The sequence below is a fragment of the Pithys albifrons genome, chromosome 6, assembly GCF_047495875.1.
Source record: "Pithys albifrons albifrons isolate INPA30051 chromosome 6, PitAlb_v1, whole genome shotgun sequence".
NCBI lineage: Eukaryota > Metazoa > Chordata > Aves > Passeriformes > Thamnophilidae > Pithys > Pithys albifrons.
The window spans coordinates 59522172-59535168 of record NC_092463.1 but is presented as its reverse complement, the minus strand read 5'-3'; the positions used below and the strand labels follow the sequence as shown (position 1 = coordinate 59535168).

The following is a 12997-nucleotide window of genomic DNA, read 5'->3' as shown; positions in this document are numbered from 1 at the left end:
TGATAATACAATAATTCTTCTTGGAATTCAAAAACTGTCTTCTTAGCAACTCCTGTGCATTTCATTTCCCCCTTAAACTGAAGAATTCTCATCATCAAACCACGTCTAGTTTTGTACGAATATACTTTTTCTTTTGCCGAAAATGTTTTTTTCCATCTCAGTGCTCAGCCCTGGTTATTATCTTTGCCTTCTTTGAAATAAGAGAAAAGTTCCCATGATGAGTAATTAAGCCAGTAACATTTTTGTTAACTGTACCATTAAATTTTAAGTTTTTGGAGCGTATGGTATACAGTCACAGGGACATCTCCCTTTCAGAGGCCTTCAGTTTCTCAGCTTGTACTTGATCTGCAGGCTCACAACTTGGTGCAGTCCCTTTCCTTTTCTGCCACACTTTCTGTTTGTCAAAACTTCCTGTGAGCAGTTTCAGAAAAAGAGCAATGTCCTTCTTTTGTGCAATGACCATCTCACCCAGTTGCTCCTTTCTAAAAGGAATGCAATATTAAATAAGTAAGTAAAATCCTAGCCATTGTATCTGCCATTTTCAATCAGATACCTACAATGCTTTTAACGTGCTAGTATAATGTTATCTTCTATGCCCATAGATCTGCTGTAAGCCTTCCTTAGCAAAATCATAAGCTTCCTTTCACGTGGTATAGGAGGCACATGAGGTTTACTTATAGTGAAATTAATGATTACTGAATAACCACCTGTATTCAAATTGTTTTGAGTGGTGTTTAGTACTTTTAAGACCATGAAAATCAATGGTGGAATGATAATTTCTACTTATGCAGTGGTTGTCATCTTCAGACAACCTGATGTATTTCTGGGGCATTTTGCTTTTTACATGGGCAACCAAAGATCTCTCCTGTATAGATGATGTCAGTAATTGCATGATGCATTACTGGGAGAAGGACAATTTTTTCTTGGTGTTTTGATGGACCTGGAGTCTTAAGAAATGCTATTTGTTTTTCTGTTCCTCACAGAGAGCCAATGGGAAGCCTCAATTTCTAAGGAATTAGCTTACCACATTAATGTTAAGTCTTAACACAGCAAATTTCATGATGCTTCCTTTTTCTGGTTTTGTGCAAAATTGTCCTGTGATCCTCCTGAGGTTCAGTCCTCAGACTGCAAGGATCTCAACTCCAGGCTTAAATATAAGCCTGATGCATCATGAGAAAACATACATGGAACAAGAGCATAGGAACAAAGGATACCTGAGGCATAACAAAAGCCTTACACTATGGTTGTTGCTATGATACTACTTGCCTCTAAGTTTTGTTATCTTTTGTAAGATACTGCAGGGGAGTGAAAAACGCCTGAAAAATATTCTGCCAATTTATGTCTTTTTAGATGAGAATTTATGAAGTCTGTTGTATGTTTTCTCCAATTAGTAAACCCATAGATGATGCTCATAAAATACCTTAGAACTATTTCAATAGCAAAGTGAAAGAGGTTTAGATGTATAGAGTAAGGATTACACTGTTTAAACTGTAATAATTCCAGTAATTTGCATTAGGTCATTTCTATTATCTCAGAATAGTATTTGGGTATAAATTCTTATACCTTTTAGTGAAAAGTAAGATTTAATTATTTTCATTAGCAATTGTTTTCATAGCAGGAGATGTGAAAGAAAAGATCCTTGAAATCACTTCTGACTAGAGAACAACTTATGATGCAAGATGACTAAAATGAACCCCTAAGAGGCAAGTTTATATTCTAAAGCTGGCTACATAAAAAGGTCACACAGCATTTCCATCTTAGCACAATACTGAAATATTCTTGTCACCTTATTAAGCATAGTTTATGATAATACCTAGAAGTTAAAGCTGTTCTGATTGAAGGTAAGGAACAAACCCCATTTAGGATAGCAAGCAAAAGGATTTAAAAGGTGCAAGCTGTTTCCATAGGGTTGTCATCTCCTATTTGAAAACCTCAAAGGCACTTGTGTGCAGTGTGTGTGTTTGACTTTATGTCTCAATGCTATGAAGCTTCACCTCTTGTCAATGAAAACTGACGTCAGTGAACTAATTGGCTGTTCTCGTGCGTAGGTGCCCTGCCATGCCCACTGCTGCTGATGTTGTGAATGCCTTAGATCAACAGGCGCTTGCGTCCATCCTGAGAACATACGGCGAGGAGAGGCACGCCAAGAAAATCGCCGCAGCCATCGTGCAGGCACGCAGCATATACCCCATCACCAGAACTCAGCAGCTTGCAAGCATTGTTGCAGGTACCCTCATTAATTCTTCACAGTGGCTGAGGAGAAAAAATACTAATCCCCAAGTCCCAGAGGGATCCATTTGTACTTGAAATCATGCAGGATCTAATCCTGCCTATTCTGCTCTGATGTCAACTCTCTTTTTCTGTTTTTTTAAGCTCCCATTTTTTGTATTGTAGTTTGACAATTAGTTTAATAATAGATTTTACATGAAGTGATTTATCATTTTGCCAACAAAGTTGAACCACAGAATGACAGGTCTAGGCTATTCTTTATCCTACTTATTGATAAACCTTCAAACACCAGATATGTCATACCTCTTTTAGCTTTAAATTTCTGCGTTTTAATATTCTGAGGGGAGGTGCCATAACAGTTTCCAATTATGAATGAAATCAGGTGATTTCTGTCCATTTAAAGAATCAGAAAGCACAGAGTGAAGCAATACATGGCTCGCTTCACCTTGTGCATGCCAACTAGATCAGCCTGAAGCGACTATTGAAACACTCCATCTTACTTGCTCCTCACTGTAAACATCCTGAGCAAAATGCAGTTAGGCAGGAACAGTGCTTACATCAGGAAACTTCGTGTTTGTGTTTGCAACTGAACATTTTCAAGGAAAAATATAAGGCACAAATCCTGGTCATTAACACTCATCATGGCAGGATGTTTGTTTTTTGGGTTTTTTTTAACCAAATAATGAAAATCACTGCATCTCATCACAAATAAGTCTAAACTGCTGACTTTGAATATAGACTTTTTAAATGATAATCCAAATTTATCATTTGCTGAAGAACAGTGTAAAATGGTTTATCAGTATCCTGAAGTCTTAAAATATTTATTGTATTCTTAAAAAATAGTATTGCTTAAACTGGACGTTTCAGGCCCTTACTTTTAGTGACTGATAAATTAAAAGGTTTGGATTTGTAGAAGTCAGGATGCTTTAACAAAATGTCCTGTCAACTGAGTCCCAAAGTTTAGCTGATATGGTAAAAGAACCTGAAGCCACTGCTTGCTGCTGTAAGCCCCTGCTGTAAATATAGTGAATATGAGGAGCAAGCAATTTTAAAAAAATCAAAGAGATAAAGCGGTATGAGTCTTTTATAAAACCTACATTTTTGATATCATTAACAACATCATAAAACAATAATTTCAGGCTTTGTCATATGTATCTCATGCCTTTTCAAAAGCTGTTGATTAAGACAGCGTTCCCACTGTTGGGATTGAAGCAACCCTGTTAAGATGTCATGTGTTACATGTTGTAAACAAGCAACTCAGTAACTTTTGAAATAATTTTATGCCATGGCTTGAACTAAGAAGAACATAAAAATACTGGTGTATAAAAGACAGTGATTGAAGATCCCTTCATGTTTAATGTTCTGCGTGTGAGTCATCAGTGAATGGTCACTTTCTGTGACAATGAGAAGGGTTTTTTGTTCTCATTTTAAATTCTCTGCTATATTTGAAAAGCTTCTTAATATGTGAGTCAGGTATGCATCAGGTAGTGTACATGCCAAAAACAATGAATCCAGCACACATCTGCCAAGACAATAAATATGTATATTTTGTGTGCTTTTTTTGGAGTATGCAAGTAGTTATAATTTTAGTGCTGTTACACTGATCCCTGTTTGCATAGAACTTCTTCCAGTGTTAGTTTGGTTCATCCAGTAATCGACCACAGTGGTGGATCGTATCAGGTTTTGAACTGATCATCCCTTAACAAAATGTTGATAACTATAACATATTTTGAGTAATTTATCATCTATCGTGCATATATATTCTTATGTGAAATTATATCAGTTAAGTTATTGAGATAAACAAGAGCTAAAGTGCCAGAGACCACAGCTACAGGAACCTCTTAGTGGCACAGCCCAAAAAATCCCTGACTAATTCAGGACTTGACCAGAGTAAAATTTGTGACTTAGTAGTTAACGGTTATGTCCTTTAAAATATTAATTAGAATAATAAAATCTGGCATTTTAGATTTTGTGGATTTTATACATGCCTGATTGTCTTCTGGGTCAGGGTCATTGTTTTTACCTAGTATAGGAATCAGAAAAAAAGCAAAAAATCTCTCCAGTGGACCTGGGTATTTATGTCTTTCCTGCTGTCAGAATCTGAGATTAATGTATTGTCCATATTTCTTTCACATGTTATTGATTACTATGGCTTCAGCTTTTCTAGAGCTCCCAAGTTTTGTCTTAAGGTCCAACTGATAACTAGAATCACAGTGAGTCCAGATTTGAACTAACCTGAAACTGGAAAATTTCATTTTATAGAATGCTAAACTTTCTTGTCTTTTCTACCACCCCCCAAAAGGTAAGAACATGTATTGCTGTTGCTAATTGATTGGAAGATAAAAGTGAAGGATGTAATATAAAAACAAAACCAAAACAGCCATAGAAAACAGCTGCACAACATTTACAGAGCAATCAGATATTTCTAAAGTTTGTATTAGCAAGAGTTCTAATTGTAAGATATAGTTGTGAAAAATATATACATGGATTTGTGTGTCAAGATTGCCTACAACAATCTGGGGCTAACTCAGGTATCCAAGTGATTTCTTGCTCTCTTTTGTTCCAATTCAAGAAAGTAATTCTTTCTATATCTTGACATAGCACCTGAAAATTATCTCTCTACATCCTATGCCAATCAATAAAGTCCTGCAAAAAAAAAAAAGTAAAATATTTGGCTTTCTTTGTTTTCTTAAATGTTATCCAAAAGGCTTCTGATCCTTTTAAATAAGATCTCTGAGAGCTGTGGAGTCTGCAGCTTACATGTGTAAAAGGAGGAGTTTTCAGTCTTGTGAACAGCATCACTTCCCACAGCACAGGCAAACTCTGCTCACTGTTTCTAATTTTCACAAAGCCCTCTGCAATGCTGAGTGCTTTGTAAATGCTGAAGGTCAGTGGTTCTCCACTGAAGGGCTGTGAATAGATGGGTGGAAGTGAATTATGAAGCACTTCTGATGTCTTTTATTGTACCTCATTGAGTTGTTTGGAAACAATTTTTGACTCCATGTGCAGAAAAACTGGTTAAAAATAGTGAAATTTTTAGAATGTGATTTAATATGCTTTTCCTGTACAAATTATGATCAATTTTGATTTCTTTTCAGCAGGCAATATACCTTGTTATCTATTAATTTTTGTTCAAAATTTAATTTTTCTGTACATTACTTAGATACGTAATCTATTAACAGATCATTTTGAGATCCTGTAATGGTTTAGCCTGAGCTTGAAAGGAATTGATGATGAGATATTAAAGAAATCTGAAAAGTTTAAAAAGAACTTTAATATTTCAAGTCAATTTCATTCAGACTGGTTCACATTTATAGACTTTAATTATCAGTTTGGAATTTGTAATATTGCCTGAGTTTCAGATGGGTGAGAATTAACACTGTACTGAGGGAGCCCAGACAAAAGGACATTAGTTGCGTCACAGAAACTTATTAAATGCGATGCTAATTCAACAGACAAATTCCTGCAAACAGGTGCACGATCTGAATTAATTTTTAAACTCTCCCACTCTCATACACTCTGGGGACTTCAATAGTTCGTATTGAGAGGCACAGCACGTTGCTGATTTCATTCACAAGCCTTTAAAATTTCAATACATTTCAACATGTGAATCTATTAGATTTTTCAAAGTGTAAGTATCATCAGGGCATCCTAAAACTAGAAGTGATAATTTCTCTCACTGGGATTCCAAGCCAGTCATCTAGCCAGCAGTGTGGTATTTTTATGAATGAAATTCATTGTACAAGCTTCACATACAAATTTTTTAATGTTTTTGTATATTGTACAGCCAGTTACCAGGAAAGATTTTCTTTTAGTGTCTTGATAATTCGAAGGGACTGGATGAGAGATATTATGCCTTAGCAGAAAACACAAATAAGTTTTTATTTAACTATACCAGAGAAGTGAGAGTGACAGGAAAATTTTTCACCCATGGAACATAGATCAAAACCTACTGCCTTTACTAAAATTATGAAGGCCAAAATGAAAGGAATAACTACCACAGATTACAGTTATTACTTAATCCCAATCTGTGTTGACAGACCAGTAAGTCTTTGAACTTGTAAATAGTTTGATTTTGTTTGTAGGTTGGACAATTTTCATTGCATAAAGCTGCAAAGTGGCAGCATTTCTCTACCAATTTCCTGAATATTAGTATTCTGTGCTGTTAAATATAACCTGCAGTGCTCTTCGTGCATGTTCAACTGAGGCATTTAAGGTTGTATGATACTTACTGAATATATCTGGGTTTTAATTTCTTTTTCTTCAATGTGTGATAAATTAATTCACAGTAACAAATTAATGTCACAGGTTATTGTCATAGAAGATTATTGCAGGAAGACATTTCACTCAATAGCTATGGCAGGATAAGTGGAAGAACCTTCCAAATACTTGTTATTGTCCTAGTTGTGCTGGCAGCCTCAGTATTGTTGTTCTTTTGTTTATCTATTCAGTAGTGCAATTGCAAAATAGTCGTGTTCATGATCAGACCAATGGAAATCTGCCCAGATATCAGCATGCTGTGTCCATTTACATTTTTGCAAAGCCTTCTGAAGTAGATCACAGAATTATAGAATGCTTTGGGTCGGAATGGACCATAAAGGTCATCAAGTTCCAACCCCCTTGCCATGGGCAGGAACACCTTTCACTTGACTGGCTTGCTTACAGCCCCATCCAGCCTGGCCTGAGCATTTCCAGGAGTGGAGCATCCACAGCTTCCCTGGGCAACCAGTTTCAGTGATTCACCATCCTGACAGTGAGGAATTGCTTCCTAATGTCTAATCTCATCCTACTCTCTTTCAATTTGAAGCCATTCCCCCTTGTCCTATCACTGCATGCCCTTATAAAAAGTCCCTCTCCATCTCTCATGCAACCCCCTTCAGGTACTGGAAAGCTGCTGGAATATCACTCCGGAGCCTCCTCTTCTCCAGGCTGAACAACCTGAGCTCTCTCAGCCTGTCTTCACAGGATGGGTCCTCCAGCCCTCTGAGCATCTTCATGGCCTCGTCTGGACATGCTCCAGCAGATCATGTCCCCAGAGCTGGATACAGTGCTCCAAGTGGGGTCTTACCAGAGCAAAGCAGAGGAACAGAATCCCCTCCCTTGCCCTGCTGCCCACCCTGCTTTTGAAGCAGCCCAGGACATGTTTGGCTTTCTGGGCTGTGAGTGCACATTGCCGGGTCATAGCAATCTTCTCATCCACCAACACGCCCAAGTCTTTCTCCTCAGGGCTGCTCTCAATCCTATGCTGGTGCTTGGGTTTGCCCAAACCCAAGTGCAGGACCCTGCTCTCAGCCTGTTGAACTTCATGAGATTCTCACAGGCCCATCTCAAGCCTGTCAAGGTCCTTCCAGGTGGCATTCCTTCACTCCAGCATGTCAGCCACTGCACACAGCTCAGTGTTGTTGTCAAACTTGCTGAGGCCACACTCAATCCCACTGTCCATGCCAGCACCAAAGATGTTAAACAGAGCCAGTCCCTGTTCTGATCCCCTGAGCAATGGCTCTCATCACCAGTTTCTACTTGGATATCGAGACATTGACTGCAACTCTTTTCAAAACAGCCATCCAACCTATTTCTTATCAACCAAGTGGTCAGTCCTCCAAATCCACATCTCTCCAATTTAGAGACAAGGATATCATAGATCTTTATATCATTGTTGTTTTTTCAGATAAGTAAAAGATGTTTTGCTGACATAGGAGGTAAAACTCTCAGTATTTTACTAAAATTCTTGTGAAATTGACTGTAGAAATTTAAACAGAGAATCTCATTCTAGGCTTCTGTTTTTATGGTTAGGTTCCAATCAAGAAGCACTGTCAGTTTTGTACCTAAATTACATGCTGTACTCTTGTGGGTTAGCTCCATTTTTGTCTGTGATACTTTTGGAAGGTAAAACCAGAAGTATTTTTAGAAAACACTTAGACTGCTAAAATATGGTTGTTAAAAATTCTGGATCTGCTTTGAGAGGTGAACACCAGCTCTGGGTAATAACTACCCCAAACTGAACCCATAAAACTGATGCTCTTAAGTCACAGCTGTACCTTGTTCAGGAAGGCACAGGGTCAATACAGGTAGAATCGAAAAATCACACCTTGTTTTCTAACCCAGTAGCTTGGTAATAGCCAATATTTTGTGCTTTTTCATGCCAGTTAAAACTGTTTTTGTAGACTGAACATGGCAGCAGTGGTCCTTTAAACCTCATTGTTTCATTTAGTAGTAATTGAGGAGTTCTGAGCATCCTCCTTGTGTTTGTTACTGTTGACTGACCCTGGAAAGGAAGTTGTATTTATTTTGCTCAGCACAGCATTCCTTTATGTTATGCATTAAGAAACACTTTTCATCACACGCAACTGGCTGTCCGTGGATGTTTTAAGGATTCCATTTTCAAAGAATCTATTTATAGATATGTGTAAAGAAATTAGTATTTTTTTATTTATATTTATGTGTAAAGAAATATGGAAACAGATACTGTGTGGGTTAGTACAGGCTTGGTGTTAGTTGCTTTCTTGAGACACCTTCTGTGATTTTGGTTTCTCTTTTTAGTTTAGGTCTCCCATCAAAATGGGCTTTTTGACCCCTACAAGGACAGTATATATTCTTTTTATGTTTTATAGTAAATATTGGAGGTTATGTTCTCAAAGGCAGAAATTATGTTGACTATCTAGTACAACTTTTCCGGAGTTTGTAAATGATGGAGCAGCCTGGCTCCCTCAAGTAACATCTCTCTACTCTGTTTTGTGAAACAGTTTAAAGCCACAAATTCCCATGCAGTAGTTTGTTGGGAGAACTTGATCCTGTTGCCACTTTCTGTCTCTAAGGATTCAGACTATAAGAATAGGAAGCAGCCACAGCTACAATGGGTCTCTTCAGTGAATTTAGGAGCTGTTAGTGTTGTTGGGAATGTAGTTGGGAAAATCAAGTATGCAGAAATATATCTTAGATCCATTACCTACATGATAACAACTCTGTTAATAATGATTGAATTTTTAAATCCCATTGTTATCATGTCCCTTTGCTGAACAGTGAGATCACTTGTGTGATTGTGATACCAAACATTTATGCTTTCTGGCATCAGTAGAATCTTACCTTTAAAACTCTCCACTTATAAATTATTTTGTGCCAACGTGTTGGATTATGATACCTCTATGAATTTTTTTAATCACTTGTGTAAATGTGAATTTAGAGAACTCGTTGCAGAGGTACAATCTTCCCTTCTTTTACTCCGCTATGTAGAATATCAATTACTTGATTATGAACTGCATTTACTGAGTTCATTATCTTGTAGCTTAGCACTGACATGAAATTTAATACATGTATATACCAGTTGTATTGCCTTGTCTTCATTGGGCCCTCTTGTTTGGAAAGATAATTCTTTCCAGTTATGCCCTGGTGTTATTTATTCAATTTATCTTTGCCAGACTCCTGTGCTCACTTACATTATAGATTATAAATTTACACAGATTTCACAGATCTTGTAAGATTCTTGCAGTTTTAGTCCCTCTGATCCATCAATTCAGGTTTCTCTAGCTTTTTGCTGTGTACTCATGTAATGAAAGTTCAAACCTAAAATATATTAAATATTGATATATTAAAGCTTCTATCAAAATTTTAGCCTCTACATAGACTTGTTTAACTCATAAGAATTTGGGGGAGAGGAAGAGGGAGTTTTATGCATCTAATAAAAATTATTTAATCTGGTGATTTTTCATCTGGCAAACCCATGCCTTGACACATTCTGCTGTATAGCATGTGAAAATGGAACAGAAGCAGCTGCATTTTCTAAGGTTCTCAAGGTGTTTTTGTCAACATTTGATGAAACTCAGGTGTAGTGGCCAACAATTATTATTCCTAGGCAAGGACACCTCTTTAAGCTTGAAGCAATGCATTGAAATACAGTTATTACCAGGTGGACGTTGTCTTCACTTTATCTCTGCCTGTGAAGAAATGCTTGATTATCTAGAAAGCAACATTTAAAATTGTGTCCATTGTATATTACAGGGTTATTTTCCTCAAAACCGTAACACAACCACAAAATACTGGACTGACATTGATTACATTGAGCTGTAAGGTGAGGCTTATCAAGCCCACCTTTTTCTTTTCCTTACCTTGGTTTCAGCCATTATTTTGTGTTTTAAACTTGTGCTTCATTGGGAGAAGGAATTTCTATAAAAGATTCTAGGGAAAATCCCAACACTTAACCATAAGCCTGCATAGTTTGATAGGATTTACATTCAGAGATGTGAATTCCAAGTAGAAAATAAAGATAATAGTACAAAGAAGGAAGCTCACTAGTCAGAGTTCAGTTTTAAGTATGCTTATCTTTAAAAGTCATCATGCATGAGTGGATTAATGTCAAGATGTAGAAATAACAAGATATTAACATATACCTTTTAAAATTATGACAGGTGCTTTTCCAGCATCAGCTCTGTATGCACGGAAGGACTCGCTTCAGAGACCTGCACATATTGCTACCAAAACTTTTCAAGGCCTGCGAATATTTGTAAATGATGAGCTCCATGAACTCTTCATAGGACTGAAGACAGCTGAGAAGTTTCTAAAACCTGGAGGTCGCCTTGTAGCTCTCTCCTTTCATTCCCTAGAGGATCGTATTATCAAACGTTTTCTTCATGGAATAGACATGACGGAAAAGTACAATCTCAGCTCAAGGCAGAAGATAAGACAGGCTCAGAAAAATCCCTCCAAAAAAGAAGATGCACAAGAATCTCCTCACGTAAAATCCAATTCAAAGTGGATTTTGATACAGAAAAAAGTTCTCACACCTCAGGCCAAGGATATTGAAACAAACCCAAGAGGAAGGTCAGCCAAGCTAAGAGCTGCTATTAAACTGTAAAAAAAAAATGATTTGATAATTGTATAATTACCTTAAATTTTGTTTTCTAGAAGGCTAACTGGACAGAAAGTATCAAGCTGAAAAAATAAAATGAAGCCTGGTAGAAAACATTTCTTTCTTACCTTTGTGTTCTTTTTAATTAGGATGTAGTGAAGAGCATCAAAATGCAAAATAAATGAATATAAGAGGTTGTCACTAATTATAAAAAAAATAAACTTTTTTAAAGGAGCATCAAACACGAAGTTTGTAAAAATTGCATGTTCGGTGTGTTTCTGGTATTCCCTTTAGATTGCATTCAAACTCCTGACATTGACAGTCTAAATTCAGTAGCTAATTGAGATAGACATGTTTTTATGGTCGTGGATTTCACACACCTAATTCAGATGTCTGATTTAGTCTGGAGTAAGTTTAAATTAACATAAGAATTCTTGATATATCTGCCTCTGTATCCTAACTTCCTTGTTACATGAATGCCTGTGGGACAAATAAAATAAAGTGACATCAGTATGTCATTTCTAGCCAGGAATTTGGAAATAGGTTTTTCTGAGTAATCACCTGTTTGTTTAATGATTAAGAATTTTAAATAAATAATGGCACTTGGGCACTACAATCAAGCAGTCCAATTTGTACTTGATCATATGAATTTCTTCCTGTAACCAGAACTTCTGTGCATACATCCAATGCAACTTTTAGGTGCTGATGGAATTAAAATTAACCTATCAAAAACCGGGAGTATTGTGGGTCTTACTTAGGTAAGTATTGAATTATTTCAGAAAAGACCCACTCACTGTAATACCAGCTTTCAACTTGGGTGCAATACTAGGTAGTAGCACATGTAACATAATTTCATTTTTAGTAAGTTAATATGAATTAAATTTAGGTTTGGGTTTATATTTTCTAATAAGACCATTGGTTTGCTAGTTTTGTTTGCCAGAAAAGAATGGAAAATAGTATAAGTTTCAAATTCTTTGACCTCTGACTTCTTCAGGAAAAGTGTTATTTTGGATAGTCAAATCAGTACCAGGATTTCATAAGTGATGAGTCTGAAACTTGGGTGGTAGAATAAAAAAATGCAATTTCTGACTCAGCTAAATGACTACTACACCAGCTTCTGAAATATAACTGACTGGATCATTTTGAACTTGATTTTCATCAAACATCCTCTTTATATCGGTGTAAATTATTACTTCACAAGAGTTTTTTGGGTCATATTGACACAAACAAGTTGAAATTTAGGCTCACTGTAATGTACAATGCATTGAAATAGCTGAATATTGTTTAATTCCTTGGTAAAGTGAAGTTATATAATATATTCTTAGGTATAGATGATATCTACCACTAACCTGAAAGAGAAGTTGAATGATGATGGGCATTTCATATTTTTCAGAAATTTCAATATTTTTCTGCGAGTTTCATTATACATTCTATTAAATAAAACATTCCACTTCAAATAATATTACTTACTGTTGTCATCTTTGAGACAACAGCCTGTAGCCTAAATAGACATTTTTTCATCCAAACATTAAATATAAATAGCTATTGTTATTTTTAGCTAAGATTTCGTACTGAGATGTATTTCAGTTGTAGATTTGAAAAATTGTGCCTCCAACATAGGCTTAGAAGAGTTGTTGTGCCATGCTGGGTGTTGTTCAGGAACATATTTCAGGAAAAGACAATCCAGTTGTAGCAGAAATATTAAAATGCCTTATGCTTAAAACAACGTTTAAATTCCAAACTTCTCACATCTAAATTCTTTTTCTTTCAGGCACAGTTTCACATGATAATTGAAATACTGAATTTCCAGGCTGTGTAAATACATTCCCTCAGTTAGGGAAGGTAAGAGGCTTTGCTTTGCCTTTAGGTTGGAGTTGCACAGCCATGGTAGTGTATCCTTTGTTGTGTTTTTCTTTTTAGAGTATC

General features: G+C 36.4%; 1 protein-coding gene across 4 annotated transcripts in view; it reads left to right on the top strand.

Moving 5' to 3' along the window:
• Positions 1 to 11684, top strand: part of METTL15 (methyltransferase 15, mitochondrial 12S rRNA N4-cytidine) — a 91390-nt gene extending 79706 nt beyond the window's left edge. For all 4 annotated transcript variants that reach the window (XM_071559080.1, XM_071559081.1, XM_071559084.1 and 1 more), the window contains exons 5-6: positions 2049 to 2227; positions 10632 to 11684. In XM_071559080.1, the coding sequence (XP_071415181.1) occupies positions 2049 to 2227; positions 10632 to 11077 (625 nt within the window). In that variant the 3' untranslated portion in view covers positions 11078 to 11684. The remainder of the gene's footprint in view (positions 1 to 2048; positions 2228 to 10631) is intronic.
• The last annotated feature ends 1313 nt before the right edge of the window (positions 11685 to 12997 follow it).